The sequence below is a fragment of the Astyanax mexicanus genome, chromosome 24, assembly GCF_023375975.1.
Source record: "Astyanax mexicanus isolate ESR-SI-001 chromosome 24, AstMex3_surface, whole genome shotgun sequence".
NCBI lineage: Eukaryota > Metazoa > Chordata > Actinopteri > Characiformes > Acestrorhamphidae > Astyanax > Astyanax mexicanus.
The window spans coordinates 15,663,097-15,689,637 of record NC_064431.1 but is presented as its reverse complement, the minus strand read 5'-3'; the positions used below and the strand labels follow the sequence as shown (position 1 = coordinate 15,689,637).

The 26,541-nt window shown below is 38.6% G+C and overlaps 1 protein-coding gene across 1 annotated transcript in view; it reads left to right on the top strand.

Moving 5' to 3' along the window:
• The window catches only part of LOC103025997 (retinoic acid receptor gamma-A), a 97,498-nt gene that overhangs the window by 9,601 nt on the left and 61,356 nt on the right, over positions 1-26,541 (top strand). Inside the window, exon 2 of the mRNA XM_049471896.1 lies at positions 24,311-24,656. Coding sequence (XP_049327853.1) covers positions 24,503-24,656 — 154 coding nt within the window. The 5' untranslated portion in view covers positions 24,311-24,502. The remainder of the gene's footprint in view (positions 1-24,310; positions 24,657-26,541) is intronic.

The window sequence follows — 26,541 nt, the reverse complement described above, 5'->3', positions numbered from 1 at the left end:
CCGACGCTTGATCCTGAGTGTGTGTAAGGAGTGTGTGTACAGACAGCAAGTACAGTTAAGCATCATTTCCATGCAGAGCTCCAGCTTGTATAAATCACAGCTCTGGGTGGGTTTAATGTCCACTCTCCTCCAGAGCTCTGTGAGTGTGATCAGGACTGACGGACGGAGATCAGGGACCGGAGGAATAAACGGAATCACTGAATGGAGAAACGTTTATAAAACAAGCTGCAGGCTGTAAATCCACAGTTACAGAATAAAGCAACTCGGAATTATGAACCCGAGACTCAAACCTGTTAGTAAGATCAGCAGCTCGTATTCTTTATGCACTGCAGTGTTTTAGCAATATTAGAACTAAATCTAAAAAACAATAATCCTTTTATGACCCAGGTTTTTGCAAGCATCTGTGAGCTAATTAGTTGTGTGGGTGCTCAACTATAAAAGCGCTAGTGCTCTCTAGGGAATGTATATATCAATATATGTAAAACCTATACAGCTCTGGAAAAAATTATGAGACCATTTCAGTTTCTTAATCTGTTTCTCTGATTTTGCTATTCATACGGACAACATTTCTCCCAAATGCCAAATAAAAATATTGTCAATTAGAGCATTTATTTGCAGAAAATAAGAAACGGCTGAAATAATAAAAAAAGATGCAGAGCTTTTAGACCTCAAATAATGCAAAGAAAAACAAGCTCACCCTTTTTAAGGGATTAGAAATCAATATTTGGTGGAATAACCCTGGATTTTAAGTACAGTTTTTCATGCATCTTGGCATATTCTCCTCCACCAGTCTTACACACTGCTTTTGGATAACTTTATGCCACTCCTGGTGCACAAATTTAAGCAGTTCAGCTTGGTTTGATGGTTGTGATCATCCATCATCCTCTTGATTATATTCCAGAGTTTTTCAATTTGGTAAAATAAAAAAAAATCATAATTTTTAAATGGTCTCTTATTTTTTTTCAGAGCTGTATATGTATAAATGTATGTAAAGTTTCACTAACCACAACCAGGCCTGATTACTGCCAGATCTGTAGAATAAAACGCATCACTTAAATAGAACCTGTCTGGCAACAAGAAGCGGCTAAAAGATCTCAAAAACAACACATTATGTCCCGATCTGAAGAATTTCAAAAACATATAAAATATAAAAGGCATTGACATCTGTCAGTGTGGAAAAAGTTACAAATACATTTCTGAAGGTTTGGGACTCTAGAGAACCATGGTGAGAGCTATTATTCACAAATGAAGAAAACATGGAACACCAATGAACCTTCTTTGGATTGACCGGGCTGCCGAAATTACTCCAAAAGGGCATGAACAACTTATCCAGGAGGTCCATTTTCTCCCTAATTTACACAGCCAATTACCTTACCCTATTACTAGTGATGCCCCCAACACCAGGAGGGTGAAGACTAAGGCATGTCTCCTCTGATACATGTGAAGTCAGCCGCTGCTTCTTTTCGAGCTGCTACTGATGCAGCATTGTATCTTGGTGCGTTTGGAGGAAAGCGCAGCGACTCATCTCCAATCCGATACATCAGCTTACAGATGCCTTGTGCTGCGGACATCACCCTAGGAGTGATAAATAAGGATAAAGAGTTCCATCTACCCACCCAGAGGGAGCAAAGCCAATTGTGCTCTCTCAGGGCTCCGGTAGCCGATGGCAAGCAACATGAACAGGATTCGAACCAGCAATCTACCCATCATAGTGGCAGTGCTTAGCCCACTAGACCACTTTGAGCCATCCAGTAAAACCCCTTAAATTTTTTTATCAAATAATAAAAAAAATGTTATGTGCAAAAATATTTAGCCCTTTTACTCTGAAACCTCTAAATAAAATCCAGTGCAATCAATGGCCTTTAACAGTGACTTAATTAGTTAATAGAGTTCAGCTGTGTGTAATTTAGTCTCAGTATAAAAACAGCTGTTCTGTGAAGGCCTCAGTGGTTTACTAGAAAACACTAGTGAACAAACATCATCATGTAGACCTCACCAGGAACTCACCAGACAGGTCAGATATAAAGTTGTGGAGAAGTTTAAAGCAGGATTAGGTTATAAAACAACATGAAGAATGAAGACTAGCACATGCCTCCTCTTTTTTAAATGCTGCTGATGCAGCAGGAACTATTTATTACTCCAAAGGGTGATGTCGATCAGCACAAGGCGTCTGTGAGCTGATGTATCAGAACCGAGTCGCAGTGCTTTCCTCTGAATGTGCTGTGATGCTACTCGGTTCTGATACATCAGCTCACAGATGCCTTGTGCTGATCGACATCACCCTTTGGAGAAATAAATAAGGATAAAGAGTTCCATCTACCCACCCAGAGAGAGCAAGGCCAATTGTGCTCTCTCAGGGCTCCGGTAGTCGATGGCAAGCTTCATGAACAGGATTCGAACCAGCGATCTCCTGATCATAGTGGCAGCGCTTAGCTTGCTGGGTCACTCGGAGCACCCAACTAAAACACAATTAAATGGAAAACTAATTGAAACGAATTAAACGGAATGTATCCATTTGTTTTTTTTCCAGTTTAGTTTTGGGAATTATAAAACTAAACTTTTTACGTTTTTTTTTAGCATAATTTTCAGATTTGTCAAACCTAGCAAGCCATGCTTAGTAAACTAAACCAAACTAAATCTAAACTCTGTGCTCTCTCTCTCTCTCTCTCCTTCCCCCAACACTAATTACAGCCTCTCTCGCCCTCCACTACTGTTTACAATAAGGCTCTCTTATTATTTCTGACTAAATGTGACCACTGTATACAAGCACCATGGCACTTAAGAATATTTATACGCATATCTGAGCTACTTTTAATGGCGCGGCCAACAACATAATGGCCATCATAAATTGGAGTTATTGTGCAGCAGCGGTGACCGCGCTCATAAAAATGTTTTTTTGGGAAGGAGCGCCAGTCTCGCGATTCCGTTGCAGAGAAACGTTTTAATTTTTCAGAGATGGAAATTTGGGCTCATTAACTGCAGTCGCGTGCCGTTTCTGCAGCGCGGTTGTAAAGTTCGACCTGGTGATCGGATTCGGAGGTGTGCAGATGTTTGGTTGAGTAGCGTTTGTGTTTTTATGTACGAGAAGCGTGTGTACACCTGCATCACGTAAACCAGCATCTAACGCCCTTTTTAAGGTATGTTAAAGGTTTTTTTTAGTGTTTTGTTTTGTGAAACATTGTTTTGTAAAAAGCAATAATGCTACGAGTTTATGACCCATCTGCAGGCTAATCAGTCGTGTCCGTGCTTAACTGTACAGGCCAAGTGTTATCTCGGGGGAAAAATATTTAACGTAAACAGTGGCTTGCAAAAGTATTCATACCCCTTAAACTTTTGTCACCTCACAACCACAAACTTAAATGTATTTTACGGAGATTTGAAGTGATAGATCAACACAAAGTAGCACATCATTGTGAAGTGGAGCAAAAACAGAACATGAGTTTCAAAATGTGAATTAAATACAAATTTTTAAAATGTTATGTGCAAAAGTATTCAGCGAGCCCTAATGTTCTTTTTGCTTAATAGTATTTTTTAGCCATTTTTGCCCCGTATCTTTCTTATGATGGAGTCATGAACGCTGACCTTAACTGAGGCAAGTGAGTCCTGCACTTCTTTCGATGTTATCATGGGGTCTTTGTGACCTCTTGGATGAGTTGTTGCTGCACTTTTGGGGTAATTTTGGCTGTCTGGGCACTCCTGGGAAGGTTCACCACTGTTTCATGTTTAAGCCATTTGTGAATAATGGCTCTATATGTGGTTCGCTGGAGTCCCAAGACTTTAGAAATGGCTTTATAACCTTTTCCAGATTGATAGATTGATAAATTACTTTTTTCCTCATTTGTTCCTGAATTTTTTTGGATATTGGCATTATGTAGCTTTTGAGAATCTTTTGGTTTACTTTGCTCTCTCTAAGTCAGGTACTATTTAAGTGATTTCTTGATTGTGAACAGGTGTGGCTAAACTAAACTAAACTCAGGTGTGATAAACCACAGTTAAGTTATGTTTTAACACTTTTTCACACATGTAGGTTTGGAATTTGTTTCTCCATTAGTAATAAAAAATCTTAATTTAAAAACTTTTTTTAAACTATTTTGTGTTTACTTGTGCTGTGTTGTTGGCTTAAATGTTAATTTGTTTTATGATCTGAACACTTTTTTACACCACTGTATATGTCTTGAATATGTGTTTCATCTATACAGTATATGCTGGATAGCTTGTAATGTATTATGGTAAAAAAGTGACAAGCAGGAGCATGTACTGTATATAGGTTAACCAGCAATGGGCCTATTTCTGAACCCTGAAGAACTCCACATAAAGACCCTTTTTGTTTTGCAGATTTGAGTGTAAAAGGCTGTTTCTGCACTCAAATTTGGATGTTGTAAAGTTCTTTCTGGAGATTGGATTCATATGTGTGCAGATGTTTGGTTGGGTAATGCTTGTGTTTTTTATGTGTTTTAAGAAGTGTGCCTGCACCTGCATCACGTAAAACAGCACCCAACATACTTTTTTAGTGTTTTTTAATGTTTTTTTCTGTGTTTTGTTTTTTAGGGGGTTTTGTGAAGTGTGTGGATGTTTGTAGACGTTATTATCCATCTGGGTTCGGCTAGAGCGTGAGCATGCATCTGAAAATGCTTGCAATGCATATGTGTGAGTGTGTGTGTATGTATGTGTGTGTGTGTGTGTGTTTTGCGGGTGTGTGTTAATCTGTGTGTTATACTGCACCACATCCTTTGGTTGGAGGTTCATAACCTCCCCCAGGCACCTTGATTTATGCCTCATATTTCAGCGACGTAATTATTCCCTCTTAGCTCATGTTTTTCCAGACATGTTTGCATGAGTGACTGTTCTCCCTTTCAAACCCGGGCCGCCTCCCTCCTATTGGACCGGGAGGTGCCAAACTGAAGTCATTAGCAGACTTCAAAGGGGCTCTGTTCTCCCACCTGGCTCAAAGCGAGCTTGTCTCACTTGCAACTGGTGAGGTAGCCTCAAACCCCCTTCTTAAAGTGTTGGGGCCCACACTAAAATGGGCTTTTTCTGCACTTAAACTGGTTCCAGTAGAACGTTCTTTGGGTCACCTTCTTGTGTTCCAATAGCAAAGGTGTCCACCAATTTCCCAACCAATTAGACAAATAGTTTTCCATATTCCCTTTCAACCCTGTACTGAAAATTTAAACCCCTACTGACGAGTAGAGACTTAAAGTGTTGGAGTCCAAATTAACATGGACTTTTTCTGCACTTAAACTGGTTCCAGTAGAACGTTCTTTGGGTCACCATCTCGTGTTCCAATCGCAAAGGTGTCCACCAGTTTTCTGCCCAATCTGACTAATGTTCCTCCAGATTTCCTCACTACCCTGACCAGTAAGGTAGGCCTAAATCCTAATGAAATTAAAGTGTAGGAGAAGTAAGTCAGATTGGAGTAACTACTAAGGTAGGGTAAAATGTAACATAAACTTTCTAGTGGGCAAACTGGTTCCAGTAAAATATATTTTTGGTCACCTCGTTGTGTTCTAGTAACAATGTTGTCTACCAATTTCCCAACCAATTGGACAAACAGTTTTTTTTATATTTCCCTACCTACCAAGTACTGGGAATTTAGATGTTTTAGAGACTTAAATTGTTGGGGTTCAAATTAACATGGACGTTTTCTGCACTTAAACTGGTTCCAGTAGAATGTTCTTTGGGTCACCATCTCGTGTTCAATTTGCAAAGTTGTCCACCAGTTTTCTGCCCAATCGGACTAATGTTTCTCCAGATTTCCTCACTACCCTGACCAGTAAGGTAGGCTTAAACCCTACAGAAAGTAAATTGTAGGAGAAGTACGAGAGATTGGGGTGAGTACTAAGGCAGGGTAAAATGACACGTGGACTTATTAGTGGTAGGGTTGCAGTGGTAACCGGTTTCACGGTACACCATGGTATTAAAATGCACGGTTATCATACCGTGTGTGTTTGCTTATTACCGGTAAAAGGCAAGCCAGCGGAGAAACTCACCCGCGCATGCGCAACTCTGCTCCGCTTCAGCTACTCAGCACACAGCGGTGAGAACAGCAGAAAGTGCATCAGACTAAACAAATCTCCGTCCGCCTAAAAAAAGGCTAAACTAAAGTCAGCAGTGTGGGACTATTTCGGATATCCGCCGAACGCACCCGAGGATGGTTATCTGATTTATAATCAATGTGGCCGTAAAGTCACAGCTAAAGGTGGACATACGTCAAACCTGTTCTCCCATCTCCGAGAACACCACCCCGCCGTGCAGCGCAAAGTATGTGTTTAGTTTATAATTTAAATCTGAACCTAAATAAAACCTCTTTGTAGTCGTGCACAACCCATGCGGTAAGCGCCCGCAAAAGCGCTGAGTTATCCGAAATTTGGGCACGCAGGTACAGGCGTGAAGTGCATGCTACGATGGATTCACATGTCCGTGTAAAGGTCCTGGCTGGACTGGATGTGAAAGACGCCATTCATTTACATGCGTTCATTTTCAAATTCTGACGTGCCTGTTTTTCATATGTTAAAACCAGACTCGGTGTGAAAGCCTTAAAATAGAAATCTCTATTGTGAGGATCATGTCAGAAATAAATCCCCTCTTTCTGCAGTATCTGCTTATATACCAACTTGGCAGTAAAACGGACGTTTACAACAGTTGTTGATCAGACACTGACCCAGGCTCAGTTTATCGGATATTAAATCATTTAAACTTAAATAATTGTACTGAATATTTTAAATACAGGATCTTTACTTCTTAGAGTACATGTAATGTGTGTAACATGTGTGTATGTATATATATATATATATATATATATATATATATATATATTATAATCCATATGTATATATATATTTTTTTATATACACCCTTAATGCCCTTAAGAGTAGTGGAAAAACCTGGTTTTCTTCACCTGATTGTGTACAGCTTCTTTTTTTTTTTAAGGAGACATTATCTATATTATTGTTCCAGGTTTCTACAATGCATAGTTAATTGAACAAAAAACCTTTGTTGTAATTTCTTTAAGGGTCAGTTTAATAATATATGTAACAAACTGTGATACCGTGATACCGCGGTATTTTCTGAGACGGTTATCATACCGTGAAAATCTCATACCATTGCAACCCTAATTAGTGGGCAAACTGGTTCCAGTAAAACATATTTTGGGTCGACTCCTTGTGTTTTAGTAACAATGTTGTCTACCAATTTCCTAACCAATTGGACCAATAGTTTTCCATATTTCCCCCCTACCATGTACTGGAAATTTAGATGGCCGAGATTAACATGGGCTTTTTCTGCACTTAAACTGGTTCCAGTAGAACATGCTTTGGGTCACCTTCTCGTGTTCCAATAGCTAAGGTGTCCACCAATTTTTTCACCAATCGGACCGATGCTTCTCCAGATTCCCTTCCCTACCCCCTGACCAGTTGTCTCTCTTGTAATCAGTAAAGAAGGATTAAACCCTTCTGAAATTAAAGTGTAGGAGAAGTAAGAAAGATTGGGTGACTACTAAGGCAAGGTAAAAATTAACGTGGACTTTTTAGTGGGCAAACTGGTTCCAGTAAAACATATTTTGGGTCACCTCCTTGTGTTCTAGTAACAATGTTGTCCACCAATTTCCCAACTAATTGGACAAATAGATTTCCATATTTCCTCCCTACCATGTACTGGGAATTTAGATGGTTTAGCTGGTCTACAAGCTTGACGTTCCTGACCAGCATGGCCATCAGTATTCAGCTGGTTTACCAGTTTTTCTTGCCTGCAACTAACGAGGTAGCTTTAAATCCCTACTGACGAGTAGAGACTTAAAGTGTTGGGGCCGAAATTAACATGGGCTTTTTCTGCACTTAAACTGGTTCTAGTAGAACATGCTTTGGGTTGCCTACTCATGTTCCAATAGCAAAGGTGTCCACCAGTTTCCTCACCAATCGGAATGATGCTTCCATGATGCTGACCATCTTATCTCTCTTGTAATCCATAAGGTAGGCTTAAAGACTACTGACAAATCTTTTTCCAGATTTCCTTGTCTACAAGGATAATCATACTGACCAGCTTTTCTTATTTGTAACTGGTAAGGTAGCCTCAAACCCCTACTGGAATTTAGAAACTTAAAATGTGGAAGAAATAAAGGAGAGTGATTTTTAGCAGTTAAACCTATAACAGTAGAATGTGCTTTGGGTCAACTTTTCATCTTCCACTAATAATGTTGTTCACCAATTTTCCCACCAATTGGACCAATTTTTCTCTAGATTCTATGATTAAACTAAAGATTACTAAAGTTTCTGTACCATAACAGTGGGATATATGCACAAGTAAAGACAACTTTAACTAATAGCAACTAAAAATAATCAATGTCTTTAAGTTTTCCTGAATAGTTTCTCAACAAAATCTACATAAAATGTACTTTCTTACAATAAATACATTTGTTAACATTTACAAACCCCTGCTAACTTCGAATCTAACCATCTGCTGAGTGACCGTGGAGGCAAATTGGCAGCTCTTGGCATCCCGAAGCCCTAGTTTTTCTGTGGAAAAAGCTGCTCCTGGTCAATTTTTCCATCCAGTGCCACCCTATGAGTTCATATATGTGGTGTAATGATGTCATCATAATGTCATTTTCATGATCTCTTACCCTTTTCCACAAATGTCGCTGAAACACCGCCACTCTGTTCCCGCTGCCAGGTGTGGTGTTATGTTGCCCAGGGCGACCGTTAAAATTCTCGCCGCACTTTTATTACTCACTACAAACAGCGTCCAAAAACTTCATTTTCGGGACTTGTCCGATGTTCTCGCTGGATGTCTGCCAGAGGTCAGAACCGGAGGTGTTGGTGAGGTTTTTCAGTTTAATTAACAGTCTGTAAAATGAATTTTTTTAATGGGTTGTGGTTCTAGCTTTGCACTTTATGCCTGAAAATAACACAAAATCGTTCTGCCCATAAACCCATTGACCTACGTTCTGGCTTTCATAATTACAGATTGAACAAACTATCTATCTTTCTATTTGTCTGTCTGTCTGTGCACCTATCCATTTATTAATGTCCATCTGTGCATCCTTTCACCACTGCATCCATCTTTCTTTCCATCCATCTAATCTTCCATCCACACATTAACCTGTTTGTTCATCTATATTCCTACCTATCTATTCTTTCAACAAAATGTCCTTCCATCTGTGCGCTCCAACTCACCGTCCATTTATTGTCTGTCTGTCTGTCTGTCTGTCTATTTCTCCATCTGCCCATTTGTTCAGCCATCCACCTGTCCATTCACCCACCTATCTATTCATCTATGTATATATTTTTATCTATTTATCTATCCACCCATCAATGTCTGTCCATCTGTGCATTTTTTCAACATTCAATCCATCTTTCTATCAATCCATTCCTCTCTTTGTTCATCTTTTTACCTACCAATCTATTCTTTCATCCATCTGTTCATCCATGTATTGAACATCTATCCTTCTAAAGGTGTTTTCCATCCATCCATCTATTTATTTATTGATCATTCTATATTCATCCATCCATCCATCCATCCATCCATCCATCCATCCATCCATCCATCCATCTATCAATCCATTCATCCATCCAATTGGACATATAAAAGATGATGAACATGCAGTCAGTGTGCGGCTTAGTGTGTTTTTCAGTGTTTTTCAATGTGCAAATTAGGGTGTGATTTAGTGTGTTTCAGTGTGTGTTTAGTGTTTTTAGTGTGATATTTTAGTGTGCAGATTTGTATACAGTTAAGCGTGCGATTTGGTGTGCAGTGCAGAGTGTGGTTCAGTGTGCAGTACAGTATGGGGTTTGGTGTATGGTTCAGTATGAGTTTCAGTGTTTGGTTCTGTGTGCGGTTCTGTGTGCGGTTCAGTATGTGGTTCCGTGTGCGGTACAGTATGCGGTTCAGTGTGTGGTTTGGTATGAGTTTCAGTGTTTGGTTCCATGTGCAGTTCAGTGTGTGGTTCAGTATGAGTTTCAGTGTTTGGTTCCGTGTGCAGTCCAGTATGCGGTTCCATGTGCGGCACATTGTACGGTACAGTATGTAACATAGTATGCGGTTCTGTGTGCATTTCAGTGTTTGGTTCCGTGTGCGGTACATAATGCGGTACAGTATGTGGGTCAGTGTGTGGTTCACTATGAATTTCAGTGTTTGGTTCTGTGTGCGGTTCTGAGTTGGGGCTTCATGTCTGCGGTGTGCGTTTGCAGTTTCTGAGTCAGGAAACGTTTCTGAGAGTTGAGACTGTGAGTATATATATATATATATATATATATATATATATATATATATATATATATATATATCCAGAAAGCCCTTGCCCTGGCAGGTGGGCAACCCTGTACCCCATAAAAGCAGTATTAAGGCTCTGGGACACACTGGCGCTTTTGTGGAGAAGCTTAAAGGTGTGCCCCCTGTGGAGGACAGAGGCTGGAGACCAGGCCCTGGAGCTGCAGCTCAGGATTGGGTGGAGTCAGGGGTGGAGCTACATCGTCTGTGAAGTTTAAGGGAGTCTGTGGGTACTGGGGTTCCAAAAAATGCAGTGTAAAATGTAACATGTACTTTTGTTTGAACTGCTTCAGTTGTGGGCTAACCAGAATAAAAAACAGCTTTCAAACATGGTGGAGGTAGTTTTATCTACAACTCAAAATGAGAGCTAGTCAGTCTAAAGTACAGCTTCCAAACATGGTGAAAGAAGTTTTATCTACCACTAAAAGTGAGAGGTAGCCAGGCTAAAGTATATTTTTCAAACATGGTGGAGGAAGTTCTATCTACAACTCAAAATGAGAGGTAGCCAGGCTAAAGTATATCTTTCAAACATGGTGAAGGAAGTTTTATTTACCACTCAAAGTGAGATACTTCCAAACAAGGTGGAGGTAGTTTTAAATACAACTCACACAGTGAGAGGTAGCCAGACTAAAAAAACAGCTTCCAAACATGGTGGAGGTAGTTTTATCTACAACTCACATTTGTAAATAAAACAACAGTGAAACTGTAAAACCTCTTACAGTGAAAGCAAGCCAAGCTAAAGTACAGCTTTTAAACATGGTGAAGGTAGTTCTATATACAACTCACACAATGAGAGGTAGCCAGACTAAAGTACAGCTTTCAAACATGATGAAGGTAGTTCTATATACAACTCACACAGTGAGAGCTCGCCAGATTAAAATACATCTTTCAAACATGGTGGAGGTAGTTTTACCTACAACCCACAGTAGGAGTTTACCAGGCTAAAGAACAGCCTCCAAACATGTTGGACAGAGACTTACCAGACTGTACAAAATCCCCTTCAGTCTGGTACATTTAATTCTGATTAAAGGTGGAATTTGTAGCATTTACTTTCACTCTATGTTTAGCTTAATTTTTTAGACATGGTTGGAGATGAAAAACAGTTTATGGTTTTATGTGGAACAGAAATGTCCAAACTAACAGTAGTAGTAGACCTATATATATATACAGTACCAGTCAAAAGTTTGGAGACATCTTTAATTCAGTTCTTTTTCATAATTTAACATTTTTCTGCATTATAGATTAATACTAAAATCATCAAAACTATGTAGAAAAAAACATAATCTGTTTTATATTTTAGATTCTTTCAATTCTTGCTTAATTGACAGCCTTGCACATCTTGGCATTTTCTTAGTGAGCTTTATGAGGTAGAGTCACCTGGAATTCATGCTTTCAGTTAACAGCTGTGCTAAACTTTTGTCAAGAGTTAATTACTTGAATTTCTTGCCTCTTAATGTGTTTGAGAGCATCAGTTGTAAAGTTGTGAAGAGGTAGAGTTACAGATATACAGTGAATAGACCTATTTGAGTAATGTTCTAATCCATATTATGGCAAAAAGTACTCATCTAAGCAAAGAAAAATAAACTTTAAGTAATGAAGGTCAGTAAATCCGAAAAAAATCAAGAACTTTAAAATTTGCTCGATTGTAGTCACAAAGACCAGCAAAAACATCATGATGAAACTGGCTCTCATCAGGGCCGGCCCAGAAAGGGAAGACCAAGAGTTATCTCTGTTGCACAGGATAAGTTAATCATAGTTACCAGCCTCAGAAAACTGCAAGTTACCAGCACCCTATATAAGAGCACCTAAATGCTTCACAGTAGAGTATTTTGGTTTGTTTAACACTTTTATTAAGTTACAACATGATTCCTTATGTGTTCCTTCATAGTCTGAATCACTTCAGTAATCATTTACAATGTAGGAAAACAATACAAAAATAAAAACAATGAATGAGGTGAAGGTAAATGAAGGTGTGTCCAAACTTCTGACTGGTACTGTACTTATATTTAAGCATATATGAATGTACACACTGTATACACGTGGCTGTATTTTATAGCTCTATTAGGGCACAGTTGGCTGGTGTGTGTCTGCATGGGTGTATTAGTGCAGCAGGCTGGTATGAGCCATTAAACGGTATGAACAGTTTCCTGGCACGACTGCTCATTATTCCTGCAGTTTATTGGTGGATAAAGCCTTTTTGTTTTATAAGCTCCAGGTTCTTGTTCCCCAGGTTTATACAAACACGTGTACTGAAGACTCATTCAGCGCTTAACGTCTCACTAATTAATGATTAATTGCTCTCTCCGAATAACGACCACTTCACTATTCGCCAGTTTCTTCCTCTGGTCTCGTTTGTCATCCGTCTCTTTCTCTTTCTCTTTCCCGGACGAACTGTTCTGGTATTTCAGCCCCCGGGGTGATTTTACTTTCATATTTAATTTCCACACTTTCAGTCAAAGCTTCTTCAGTTAAATGTAGAATAAAGTGTGACTGGAAATCACTGCAGATCAACAACAAAAGCCCTCTTCACTCTCAGAATCCAGAACGATACTGCAATACTTTCATTTCATTTAATGTTGGAGCTTTGCGACATGTGCTCTCACAGCTCTTAATGCTGTTTTAGAATGTTGAACTGTGTTTATGTTGATTTTATATGTTTTATACATTATAAATTAATGTTGAGGTCATTCAGACTATAAAGGAACACATAAGGAATCATGTAGTACCTTAAAGGTGTTAAACCAAAATAGTCTCTTCTTTTCCTGGGGCAGTCCTAATGAGTGCCAGTTTCATCATAACATTTTTTATTTTGGAAGTTCTTTAAAATGATATTTTTTTCTTTACTTAGTTGAGTAGTTCTTGCCATAATATGGATTAGAACATTACTCAAATAGGTCTATTCACTGTATACCTGTAACTCTACCTCTTCACAACTTCACAATTGATGCTCACAAACACATTAAGAGACAAGAATTTAAGTAATTAACTCTTGACAAGTTCAGCACAGCTGTTAATTGAAAACCTGAATTCCAGGAGACTGTACCTCATACAACTGACTGAGAAAATCCAGCAAAGATGTGCAAAACAGAACAAAACAGAACATGTTCTGTTTTGTTTAACACTTATTTTTACTTTTTACTGAACAATTCCATATGAAAAAATGACTGAAAAAGACTGAAAAACACTGAATTTAAGGTGTGTCCAAACTTTTGACTGGTACTGTATACATTAGTATATAAAATTGACTAACTGTGACCTTCTGCACTTCCTGCTTCAAGAGAATGTCCAACAGAACCAAAGCATACATATAATACAAGCCAGTTACAAAACCCCAAAACTGTTACATCACAGTTTGGGCTCATTATTTATGCACACCCTCAAGATTTTTACAAACATGATGTTGGCTTATTCCATTCCACAGTTCCACACTTTTCACAGAGCTTCAAAAGTAGGGCTCTACTCTTTTGTGTAGTGATTGTGAACATAGTGAACATTTTTTATATAAAATCATTAAAACGTAGTAATCAGCTATAACATCAGTGTGACTGTGTTTATCGTACTATAGTTGAATAATTAAGCAATAATACATGAGAGGGAGTGCTATAACATGTAATATTGACAATATTTCAGTCGTGCCAATATTACACATTATAGCACAAACCTTGAATGTTTTATTGCGATTATAGCACAGTTTCATTATCGCTGTTTATTGAAAGATTTTGAGTTTAAGAGAATAAGAAAAAATTATCTGTTTGGTTATAAAAACTCTGCAAGTTAAAATAGTTCTATTGCTGCTCTGTTTGTAGCTGCACTGTTTGGCTTGTAAGAGCTGCATCGTTGCTATTTTATCTGTATGTGGCGGAGTAATACATGGAGAGCTTCAGTTACAGTTCATTACCAGCTGATAACGGCACTCCAGTCAGCGAAACACATTGCAGGGTCAAATCTTACTGTGGTATAATGAGATTTCAGTACATAGAAGTGTAAACCTCAATAAACCTCATTTTAAAGAAAATTCAGCTGAATCAATACAATCAACTATTATGTAAAAGGTAATTAAAACAGTATTACAATTTTTTTTTATACAAAAAAAAAATGCACCCAGAAGGAAATGTAGGATTGCAATGCTATTCAGAAAGATGCTTATAATTACCAAAAGTCTTAAAGTTGTAGAGGTTCCTAATGGTGAACAAATATTCTTCAGTTGTTGGAGATAGTTGCAGATTGTTGATAGTTCGTCGAATAACATCCCACACATTTTCAATCAGAGGTAGCAACCAGTGGCCCTACTTTGTCTAAACACACAATTTTGTACAATATGAACTAAAACCAGTGTCACATGACTTTTGCCATATTACATGGAAGCTAAAAAACGGTGGACACATTGAAATCGAGTCCCTTATCTTTATTTATTAATATAGACAATTTTAACCAGATGCCACCTCTCACCATCATTACCACACAACTTATACAGATGATATACTTTATAATCAATTTACATACTGCTGTCCCATGACTTTTGGCATGACAGTGTGTCTGTGGATGTATGGGTGTTTGTTTGTGTATGCTTTTCGCGGACGGGTTTCACATGTGGAATAGCTTAGCTTACCAAAGCTGGCCGATCCAATCAGCTACATTACAAACACAGGGAGGGGGCGGGGCCAAAGCAGACAGATGACATTAATAGAAGGAATAGAGAGACTGGTGAGAATGGGACTGTTTTGCAGTGTTGTCTGTGTTCTCTATGTGTATTTAGCGTGTGTAGTATGAGTGTGTGTGTGTGCCCACTAGTCCTTTTTTTAGCATCTGACAGTGACGCAAATCTGTTGAAATGCTGTGGTGTGTGTGAATGAATGTGTGTGTGTGTGTGTTTGTGTGAGAGAGTGTGTGTGTGTTTTCCAAGCCCTGTTTTTTGGCTTCTTAAACTGATCCAGAAACAAAATACGCAAACAAAGGTTGCCTGTTCCTGCTGACTGGTCTCAGCGTTCCTCAGGTCGTCCGTCAGCTTCCAAAACCGTGATAAATATAACCTCACCTTACACACAGAATCACAGACCTGGTCCAGCTTCAGCTCGGTCCAAAATCCGTATTTACCCGCCACATTCCTGCTGAAACATGTGGTTACGAAGGTTCAGACACATCCAAGTCAAATAAACGTGAAGAAAAGTGTGAGAGAGCATGGTGCCACTTTACTGTGGGGTATGGATCATACTGTTCAACAATTGAAAGATGAGATACGGTTGAGCATGGAGGCATAAAGTAGGGGTTTCGATTCAAAATCAATTCATTTAGGGACATTTCAGTAGTTTGAATATAAAAAGTCAAATTGTAGTTTGAATATAAAATGTACAGGGGTTGGACAATGAAACTGGCTAAATTGGACCAGCCAGGTGGCCAATCTTCATTAATTGCACATTGCACCAGTAAGAGCAGAGTGTGAAGGTTCAATTAGCAGGGTAAGAACACAGTTTTGCTCAAAATACTGCAATGCACACAACATTATGGGTGACATACCAGAGTTCAAAAGAACAAATTGTTGGTGCACGTCTCTGTGTCCAAGACAAGACAGCAAGTCTTTGTAATGTATCAAGAGCCACGGTATCCAGGGTAATGTCAGCATACCACTAAGAAGGACGAACCACATCCAACAGGATTAACTGTGGACGCTGTAAGAGGAAGCTGTCTGAAAGGGATGTTCGGGTGCTAACGTGGATTGTATCCATAAAACCACGGCTGCCCAAATCACAGCAGAATTCAATCTGCAACTTAACTCTCGCTCTGCGCTGGTCTTTGTTGGTTAACTTGGTTGAAAAGCTGGTAATCCAGTTGAACGTACATCCTCTATACTGGCAAACTGGCAGCTTAAACTGGTTAGGTCTTGACTAGTATGGAATATGTTTTCATTAGAGTTTGATGGTGAATGTAGTAGCTGATCTACCAGCATGACCAAATTAGGCTTGACTAAGCTTGTCAAAGCCTCAAGGAAAGCATACGTCTGCACTCTCTAGTCCAGAGTTTGGGTTTTGTAGTCCGATTTCACCTGTAGCCCCTTGCCACAAGTTTCTAGAGCGACTCTGCTGGAACTGTGACCAAAGGTTCTGGTTGCGAAATGTTCAGACTATTTTTAAAACCCTATCGTCCACAAGTTTCCAAACAAAACCAGAAACTACTTTCATAAACTAATTTTTCGACTTTGAAACAGGTCGTAAAGTTCATAATTCAGAACATCCTACAAGGTGTCCATCAACTGATGATAGCTTAATCATTGATTGTCGATGGTCTAAGCTGGTCTTTGTTGGACAACTTGGTTGAAAAGCTGGTAATCCAGTTGAACGTACATGCTCTATACTGGCAAACTGGCAGCTTAAACTGGTTAGGTCTTGACCAATATGGAAGATGTTTGAGTTTGAAGGTTGATGGAGTAGCTGATCTACCAGCATGACCAACTTTAGCTTGACTAAGCTTATCAAAGCCTCAAGGAAAGCATAGGTCTGCACTCTCCAGTCCAGAGTTTGGGTTCTGTAGTCCGATTACACCTGTTGCCCCTTGCCATAAGGTTCTAGAGTGACTCTGCTGGAACTGTGCAGACCAAAGATTCTGGTTGAGAAATGGAACCCTATTGTCCACCAGTTTCCAAACAAAACCCACAACTACTTTCATAAACTAGTTTTTCGACTTCGAAACATGTCCTAAAACGTATAATTCAGAACATCCTGTAAGGTATCCGTCAACTGATGAGAGCTTGATCATTGATTGTCGATGGTCTAAGCTGGTCTTTGTTGGTCAGCTTGGTGGAACAGCTGGTAATCCAGTTGAACATACATTCCCAACACTGGCAGGCTGGCAGCTTAAACTGGTTAGGTCTTGACCAGTATGGAAGATGTTTGAGTTTGAAGGTTGATGGAGTAGCTGATCTACCAGCATGAGCAAATTTAGCTTGACTAACCCAAAAGTTATCAAACTGGCAGAAGCATTTAAAGAGTTTGATCAAGCTGCTCATACTGGTGGACCAGTGGGTTCAAGTAGGGCATGCTGGTCAACAGGCTTGGTCATACTGGTTGACTAGTTTGTTTGATTGAACTTACTAGTAAACCAGCTTAACCATCAAATGGAAAGATTCATATAAAAGTGGTCACAATCTAAAGATGACCAACCAGCTTGACAAGTTTGACCAGTTTGAAAACAGCTAACATCTAATGATATTTGATATTCTTGATTATGTGACTAAAAATACAGTCACCAAAACTTCTACATTTACCTAGTCTACAAAAAGCCACATCTGTGAACATGTTCAAAACTTCTTTGACTATTATATTAACACAGTAGGTTCTTGCCATTTAGCTCCCAATATATCAATTAAAAAAATTGTGATGTCATTGATACAAACTGCCACACACTATATCACTCAGTATTCAGCGATTGAAGACAAACTGCAGCCATAAAAAAAAGAATAATAGCACTTAGATCATGAGTTTAGATTGAATGCAGCCTTTTGCTATTTTCTGATGCTTGGAACAATTTAGTCAGAGCTGGAGTTCAACAGCCTATAAATCCACGCTAATCTAATACATAATAATTCAATACACTGCGTGCTGTGATTTTTATTGCATTTGAATTATTTTTGGGCTTTTGGGCAATTTATCCAAGTAGAAACTCAACCAGAGTGAACCCTTAAGCTGAAGTGACAGAAGTTTTGTCGACTTGTAGCACTGTTATAAAAGGTCAATGCTGTATAAAATATATATGTCAATTTTACACATATTGGATTATCTAAAGCATTTTTCTTAGAACTGATAAAGAGTAGGGTGATCTTTACTGGGGTCCTGCCTTTTATATTGTTATGTTATCTGAAAACTATGATTCATATAAAATGGAGGAAGTTGATGTTCTATTTTTTCTTATTTTTATGTTTTGCCATTTTGCCATCAAATGCGTTGTCATAAAAAAATTTATGTGCCGTTCCACAGGGTTCACTGATCGGCCCTTTGCTGTTTATATAGACGGGTTCCTGCACCATTTTAAAAGTCAAATTTAAGGCTTTTTAGGACCTTTTAAGAACTCAGTAAATATAATTAAAGACCCAAAAATGTAGTGATAATTTCTTTAGTTCTCGCCCCTCTAATGTTAACTAGCTTTCTGCTAACTTCTATTTAGTTCTATCCCTGGTAATGTTAGATAGCTTGTTTAAGATAGCCAAAGTTAGTATGTTAGCTAGCTTTCTGCTAAAGTTAGTATGTTAGCTAGCTCACCGCTAAAGTTTGTATGTTATTTAGCTAACTTTCCGCCTACCTTCATTCTATAACTAGTAACGTTAGCTAGCTCGCTTAAGATAGCTAAAGTTAGTATGTTAGTTGGTTTGCTGCAAACATTAGTTAGCTTGCTGCTAACGTTAGTATGTAAGCTAAATTGCCGCTAATGTTAGCTAGCTTTCCACTAACCTTAGTTCTATCCCTGGTAGCTCTTCGTTAATCTTAGTTCTCTTCACAGATTAGATGTTTACGATAGGCCACTGTGTTTTTCCACCTACATTAAACACATTGCTGCAAGTTTACAGTAAATTTAAGACAATTTAAGACCTAAATTACCCATATTTATTTATAAAAAAATAAATATTACCGTTCCTTATAATCCTTGGCACAAGCATACCAAATGCATTACAACATATTCTGTAGCAACTAGTATTGTGTCCCATGACTTTTGTTATGTTCCAATGGAAGCTGCACTGACCCATGGGTATGTGGGTGGGGTTTCCTGCTTTGAATGTCATTGTGATTTCTGCCAGAGTTGCAATTCTATCCAGATGCTGCCAATCATCATCATCCTTGCCACACACTGCACTGCCCACTGTGGGTAGTAATGCCTTGTGTTCACAGTACATAGATATGGGTTTTCACAAGCCGTCCCTGAAGTGACACTTTGTGATTTAATTGCATACTGCTGTCCCATGACTTTTAGCAAGTCAGTGTACAGAATTTCAGAAAGAACGAACCAATAGAAATGCTCCAAAATGACACTTATTATTATCAAACTTGTGAACAAAACAGAAGTCTGATTAAAACAAATACATTACAAGTTCTCCAAATGTGTCAAAATCTGAAAACAGATGTTTAGAAGAGTTGTGCAACTTTCCGTTCTGCATTGTTGGAGAGCAGCGAGAGCTGGAAGGGGTTAAGCGTGCCCACGGTGAGTGCCCTCCACCCTGGGCATGTGGCGGTTGGAGGCTGGCTGAAGAACAGAAGCGTCTTTATTGAGGAGAAGTTCTGATTTAAATCATATGGCTTTGCCTGGAATCACTTCACGGCTTTGGAGGCCATTCAAATGAATGCCCCAAACAAGAGGCTCGGTCTCAGTCTCGCCAACCCCCTCCTGCCCCCCTCCACCACTCTCCTGCCATCCCAGCTCCCACCCCAGCTCCCACTCTTTCATCTGGCCGTCTGCTCTCACTTTCGCAAATTTAACGGTAATTTGCGAGAAACACGGACTTGGTTTGTTACTTTTTAGCGTTCCTGACGTTAAATTTTGACCTTCTTTGAAGCCACCGATGCCCAATGATGCCGCCAAATGCCATTCTGCTGAGCTGTTCCAGTTCCTTTGATGGGATCTGTCTGATGAGATAATATTGTAATGGTAGAGCTTTAGACAGAAGCCCAAAAGTGTTGGCACACCTGCTCATTGATTGCTTGATCTGGGGTCAATTAAAGGTATTATAAAGAATAGAATTTATCCTACTCTACCATTGTACCCCTGATGTCCAGGGAAGGTTGTGTACTACCTTTGTTTTGAGCACTGCTGTAAAGATGTGATTGCCTTCAGCGAATACGTTCCGTTTATTTTAGAGGTCAGGATGTTGGAAGATCACCAACCCAGCCTATCCTCAACCCATCCCATTCGAATGCATTGGTCTCAATTATGGAATAAATTTTGTGCCAAAAGTACAAATAATAAAACAAACACAAAAAACAAATATTAAAGAGAAAAAAATATATAGCAAATATATATATATATTTTAAATATACTTGGTTACTTTATTATCCCTTGCAGTTATTAAAAAATATTTCAGTTTGGATTTTGTCAGTCTTTGCTTTTATTTATGTGTTTTTGTGAATTTTCTGTGTATATTTTTGTTAAAGACTTTTGCTTCTGGAATCTCTCATTTGCATCTGCTTCAGTTTTTTGGCACACGTTTCCCCTTGAATCTCCATTGGTCAGCTGATTTTGGACTACCCTGTCTGAGACTGACCATGCCCACCCTGCCATCTTCAAGCGTTTTTCCAAACACAGGAGTAAATGGGTGCCAGCAGCAGATACTTTTACAATTAAATTTCATACGTTTCAAACGTTAAATGTTATATTTATTCTAAGCGACTGTTTCACTCCATTAGAAATCCCATGTTAGCGAGGTGTGCTAAATATTTATGCGCAAAGTAGTCCGTGAACTAGGGAGTTACCTAGTCAGTGAACTTAGTGAGTTACCTAGTTAGTGAGTTACCTAGTTAATGAGTTACCTAGTTAGTGAGTTAGCTAGTCAGTAAGCTAGTGAGTTAGCTAGTTACCTTGTCAGTGAACTACGGAGGGACCTAGTCAGTATGTTAGCTAGTCAGTGAACTTAATGAGTTAGCTAGTTAGTGAGATAGTGAGTTACCAGATCAGTGAATTTAATGAGTTAGCTAGTCAGTAAGCTAGTGTGTTAGCCAGTTACCTAGTCAGTGAACTAGGGAGTTACCTAGTCAGTGAGTTAGATTGTTACCTAGTTAGTGAGCAAGTGCGTTAGCTAGTTACCTAGTCAGTGAATTAGTGAGTTAGCTTGTTAGTGAGTAAGCTAGTTCCCTAGTCAGTGAACTTATTGAGTTAGCTAGTCAGTGAGCTAGTGGGTTAGCTAGTTACCTAGTCAGGGAACTTATTGAGTTAGCTAGTCAGTGTGCTAGTGCGTTAGCTAGTTACCTAATTAGTGAATTAGTGAGTTAGCTAGTTACCTACCTTGCACATGGATATTTAGCACACCTTGCTATTGTGAGTTTTTTAATGGAGTGAAACACTTGCTTAGAGAATAAATATAACAATAAACATAACCTTAGTATGAAATTTAAATGAAAAAAGTATCTGCTGCTGCTGTTGTGCACTGGAACCTGTTCACTCCGCCATGCTTAGCAGAACCCTTGAAACTGGCGGGGTGGGCGTAGTCAGTCTCAGACGAGGATTCAGGGAACTAGCAGTAAGTCCAAAACCAGAACAATGGAGATTCAAGGGAAACGCCTTATTCTAGGCCCCGCCCCACCCGTGAAAACTGTGTTAAAACTTAGAAGCAAAAGTCTTTAACAAAAAATAAATAAAATAAAAGCAATGACTGACAAAGGATAATTAAGTATATTTAAAAATATATATTTGCTATATATTTTTCTCTTTTGAATTTGCAACATGCAATTTTACCTTTCGATTCTTAAAATTGTATTTTTTGTGAAAAACTTTTGGCACAAACTTTACTCTATTCTTACTTAATTCTGAGGGATTTAAACCCCCTAAAGACTGGACCTTGCCTGTCGCTGTGGACAATGTTTTCATTTTGTTTGTTTATCTGCTTTAGAAGTTCCTATTCTTTTGGCAGTACTTCTTTACTACAGGCTAGACAAGATGTTGGAATGCTTCGCTTAAAGGAACTAAATAAATGCATTCATTAGAAGGGGTGTCCATAAATATTTGGACATGTAATGTCTATAAAATGTGTTCCTGCTCAGGGAATAAAGGAAGCAATAAGGAACACATTTAATCTCTCCACGCTTTAAAAGTTGAGTGGTTGGAAACAAGACGTTTCTCGTAGATATGTTTTTCCTTCTTCTTTTTTTTTCCGGCGCTGAATTACAGAAACAAAGGGAAGCTTTATGGCCGGGAGAGGATGGTATAAAAATAAATCATCCCATCGATATTGCTCTGTGGCCTTTTGCAGGCAATCATTTCACGTTGTTTTTGGCTCGTACTCTTTACGAAGTTGTTTTGCTCTACTCTGTAGAGCTCTGAGATTCTGTATTCAGATTGGAGCAGAACTGGAGTGGGAGCAGGTTCTGCGTAGGCTGTAAGAACCGGCGGTTCTGCTGATGAATGACAGCTTTAACAAAGAACTGAACACCTACTGCAGCCCAGAAATCTGAGAATAAAAGCAGTTCATTGAGTCGCTCTCACTACATGTTACTACTGCTGCTACTACTACTCATGAATCAATAGTGCAGTTAGTAATAAATGTTGAAATTAATTTGCATACAGTATTTAGAAACAACATTAAATCAAGTTCTCATTTAGTAGATCACTAATACCACTAAGTCGTCAACGTATAATCACATTCCTATCTGAACTGAGAACCATGGTAATAATTGTAGTTCTTTTTTTTTTCATTTTGACATTTTCCCCTTTAATTCAGTTAGTTTTAATAAGTTTTCACATCAGTTTTGATAGTTTTTATCAGTTTTTATATATTTTTTTAATGCTGAGTGTATTTTTTTATACTTTGGGTTAATATATGAGGTGCAGGATTCAAAAAGGTAATGTGTAACAGAAACTCTACCAAAGAAACCATAAAAAAAAAAATTATTATTCAGTTTCTGTTGAACAACCAAATGTCAACAGGATCGCAAAGGATTGCAGCCTAAAAGAGGCACTAAACCCTAAAGCATATTTCTTTTTCATTAAAAGCTATGTCATTAAAACATGTCAGTGCTGCTTAAAAAAATTATAAACATTTCCAAATCTTTAAAAACAGGGCCCTCTCAGGTTCAACTGTGCTATAGGTGAAGATGATGTTTCCGTGTACTTTGGTACGCAGACACTCACCGTATGCAAATCAGTCAGTCAATAATACCGTCCCCATCTGGGTCTCACCGCTATCAGAGGCACACTGCTCAGCCCAACCAGCTCTCCATTCTGCCCCACCCCTAAACCCATACATCACCCAGTGTCCCTCTTAAACTTCTCCTTCCTTTTTTTATATTTTTTAAATTTGAGCTAAGTGTGGAATCATCCAAAATCATTGGGATTAGTTTTTTTTTTTTTTAAGCGTAAACTGTATGTAATACTGCTACTTAAAATAACAAATAGTCTAGAACACACAATAACATGTAAATAACAATGTAAGACACACATCCCATCAGGAAGATCAATATAAGAAAAGCACAATAACTGAGAAATACAGTAAGTTCTACAAGGGTAAACCATTTTGACCAATTACCAACTCAAAAATAAATTAAGAAATGAACGTCAAGCACGGGAAACAGGTACAGGATATTTGGCATATCAGTGCAGAAGAACTTATTGAACTATATTGTATATCACATATTTATGTAACATCAGAAAGTAAACACAGTGAATTTAGCTGTCTGAAATATTTTTTTTGTGTTTCCTGGAGCTCCTGGATAGGGTGTTAGCATTAGCTAGCTTCTCTTTCAGTGAAGCTACTCATAGAGTCTAGCTGGTAATGGTACTTGCAACTATTAGCCCTCTTGTGCTGCTTCTTAATTTCCACGTATTCCCTTATATTGTATCACAACAAGAGCTTTTACCTTTCTCACTGTCATAATCTAATCCTGCTCAGAAATCTGCAGCTTTTTCACAGTTTTCTCTGCTATTATTTCACCGGCTAGTGTGGTGACTGTAAACAAGAAGTGACAACCAGCTGTAAAACTACTCAAGTTGTTTTTATTAGTAAGTTATTAAGATCAGTGCTAACCAGTTCAGGAGAAAATTAGCAGCTCTGCATCTGTCTTGTAGTCCTTCTGGGATTTGATGGAAGGATGCCGAGGCTGTAACACACTGTTCTTACCTGCTATTGTGTTCTGTACCTATCAACCCTGGGTGTGGAAATTGGACTGGGATTATTTTGGGATTATTATGGTCACGTTTTTTATTTTCCTTAGCGGGAAACTTCATAGAGAATTAAGGAGGTGTTTAGGCTGTAATTTATCTAATTAGAGGAACAGTTAGTTTAAGACTATGATGTTGAGTATTGTGAAGAAAAGATAAGAATTATAAGACCGTGGTTTTAACGATCTTATCTGTTTTTCAGACACCCAAGGCTGTAGGAGGTCTTGGATCTATATTGGATGTCAAAGAAACTTTTTACCATGGACTAAGACTAAGGACTGAAGGATCTCCAAATCTCTTCATCTCTGCAGTGCATTGTGGGAATCTCAGAGAAAAAAAAAGTGGACAGACGAGAATTAATACTGGTTTGATACTGGGGCATCCTGTGATTATCATGGCAACCAACAGGGAGCGTCCTGTGGGTCACATGCCTGGGTTTTACCCCTTCGCCTTCAGCATGCGGAACCACACACCCTTCGATCTCCTGGCCAATGGGAGCCTTTTCGGACGTTACGGGACGGATTTACCCAAAGAGATGGCGGCTCTATGTGAGTAATTTTGAGAACATTGCAATAAACATGGGTGATTGTAGTGCTACTGTATTTAGAAGGAAGATTTAAGTTACCAGGAACAATAAATTATTGAAATTTAGAAATTTGATATGGGTAATATTTATTGAGCTACACGTACAGAAGTACAGAAGGGAGTAATGCAATGTTTATCGTTTCATGCCAGATGACTCAGTATATAGTTGTAGAGGTTCCTAATGGTGTTCTTTGAAAATCCATCTCATGCAGCTTGAATATTCTCACTCAGTTCCTGCTGCAGTCTTTGTGGTAGGGGGTTAAGAGTGTTGATTGCACGTCCAATAGCATCCCGCACATTTTCAATCTGGTATAGTCTGCCAATGCAGTTGGCCATGATATATGTGTCTTCAAGCCAGGGCCGTTTCTAGGGGGGGGGGGGGGACTGAGGGGGCCACTGCCCCTCCCACATTTAGTTTCCCCCCCCCCCCCAAGCGCAATGTGAGCAAAGAATGTTTTTTAAATATGTGCTTAGCTTGGTTAGGAGCTTACCTTGGTTAGTAGCAGCTAATCTCTGACTAATCTCACGGACTAACTCTACATGTATTATATGAATGTTTCATTCAATAAATATACACTGTAGAAAATCCTATAATGTGTCGTTGTCTGTTGAAGACACATACAAATTTTTTTTTTTTTCTCAGCACCATTAGCTCTGGCTTTAAAAATATGACTATTAACATGCCCACCCATTATGTTCTACTGCCCCCCCAAGCAAAGCAGTTTAGAACCGGTGGTGCTTCAAGCCAAGCTCTTGAAATAGCAGCAGTAAGTATGTGGACGAGCATTATCCTATTAGAATAATAATTGGGTAAAGTTGTGTTGAGAAAAAGTGCCCATGCCACCAAATGTCCTCTTATGGTTGATTCTTTCTGGATGCAGCTATTTTTTATGATGATTGACGAGTGTTTTAACTCTGCTGTTGATGTGAGATCTTTGGTTCACCACCATGTTACATTCAAATGCTAGCTTATAACTGCTGGTAGATGGGGTGAACTTGCGTACGGGTTTATTTTGCACTCTTTTATGGAGTGATAGTCCTGCAGAAGGCATTTTAAAAGCTGCTTTGTCCCTGGAAAACTGCCTTTTTCCATTTAGACTTACTCAGAGAGAGAGAGAGAGAGAGAGAGAGAGAGAGAGTGTGTGTGTTCATGTTCCAGTCCTACTGCTTTTTTTATGGCTTTTTGGAACATTTAGGAGAATTTCCAGTGAAAACCACAGGGTGGTGTCTTGTGTCCCTGCTAAATGGAAAGTGGATGGTCTGAGAACAAAACAAAAGAACCAATAATTATTTTAAAACTTGAATGTTTTTTTTAGATAAGCTTTTATTCCTATAGATTTTTTATTGTCTTTTATTGTTCCTAATTCCAGCACTTTAACTGATTTTTCACTGTGAAGTTCTTAAAAGTTTGTGTTTAGTGTTAAAACTCCAAATATTATTGGAACATATGCAGGTGAACAATACAAACAGTAAAAGTAAAGAAAAAGTAAGAATCTCTTATTCTGAAGAAAATAGTTGAGATATTGGTGGGATCTTGTGAATATTTCACAAACCCGGGTCTCTCCTTTAAACCAGATATCGTCAGCTCAATATCAGCACTATCCAGACTTCAATGCTCAACTAATGTCTTATATTTCATTCGAAAGATTGTTGAACCAAGAGTGACACCAGTGACACTAGCCAAAACTACAATTTTAAAATATATATTTACCACTTAACATCTTAACTTAATCTAAAATGCTAATTAAAAGCAATGCCAATTAATTTTTTTTCTCTGTGTCGTTACAGTGACACATTCCTCAGCGAGATTTAAACAGACATTCTTCTGGTAAACAAACAAATGCAATG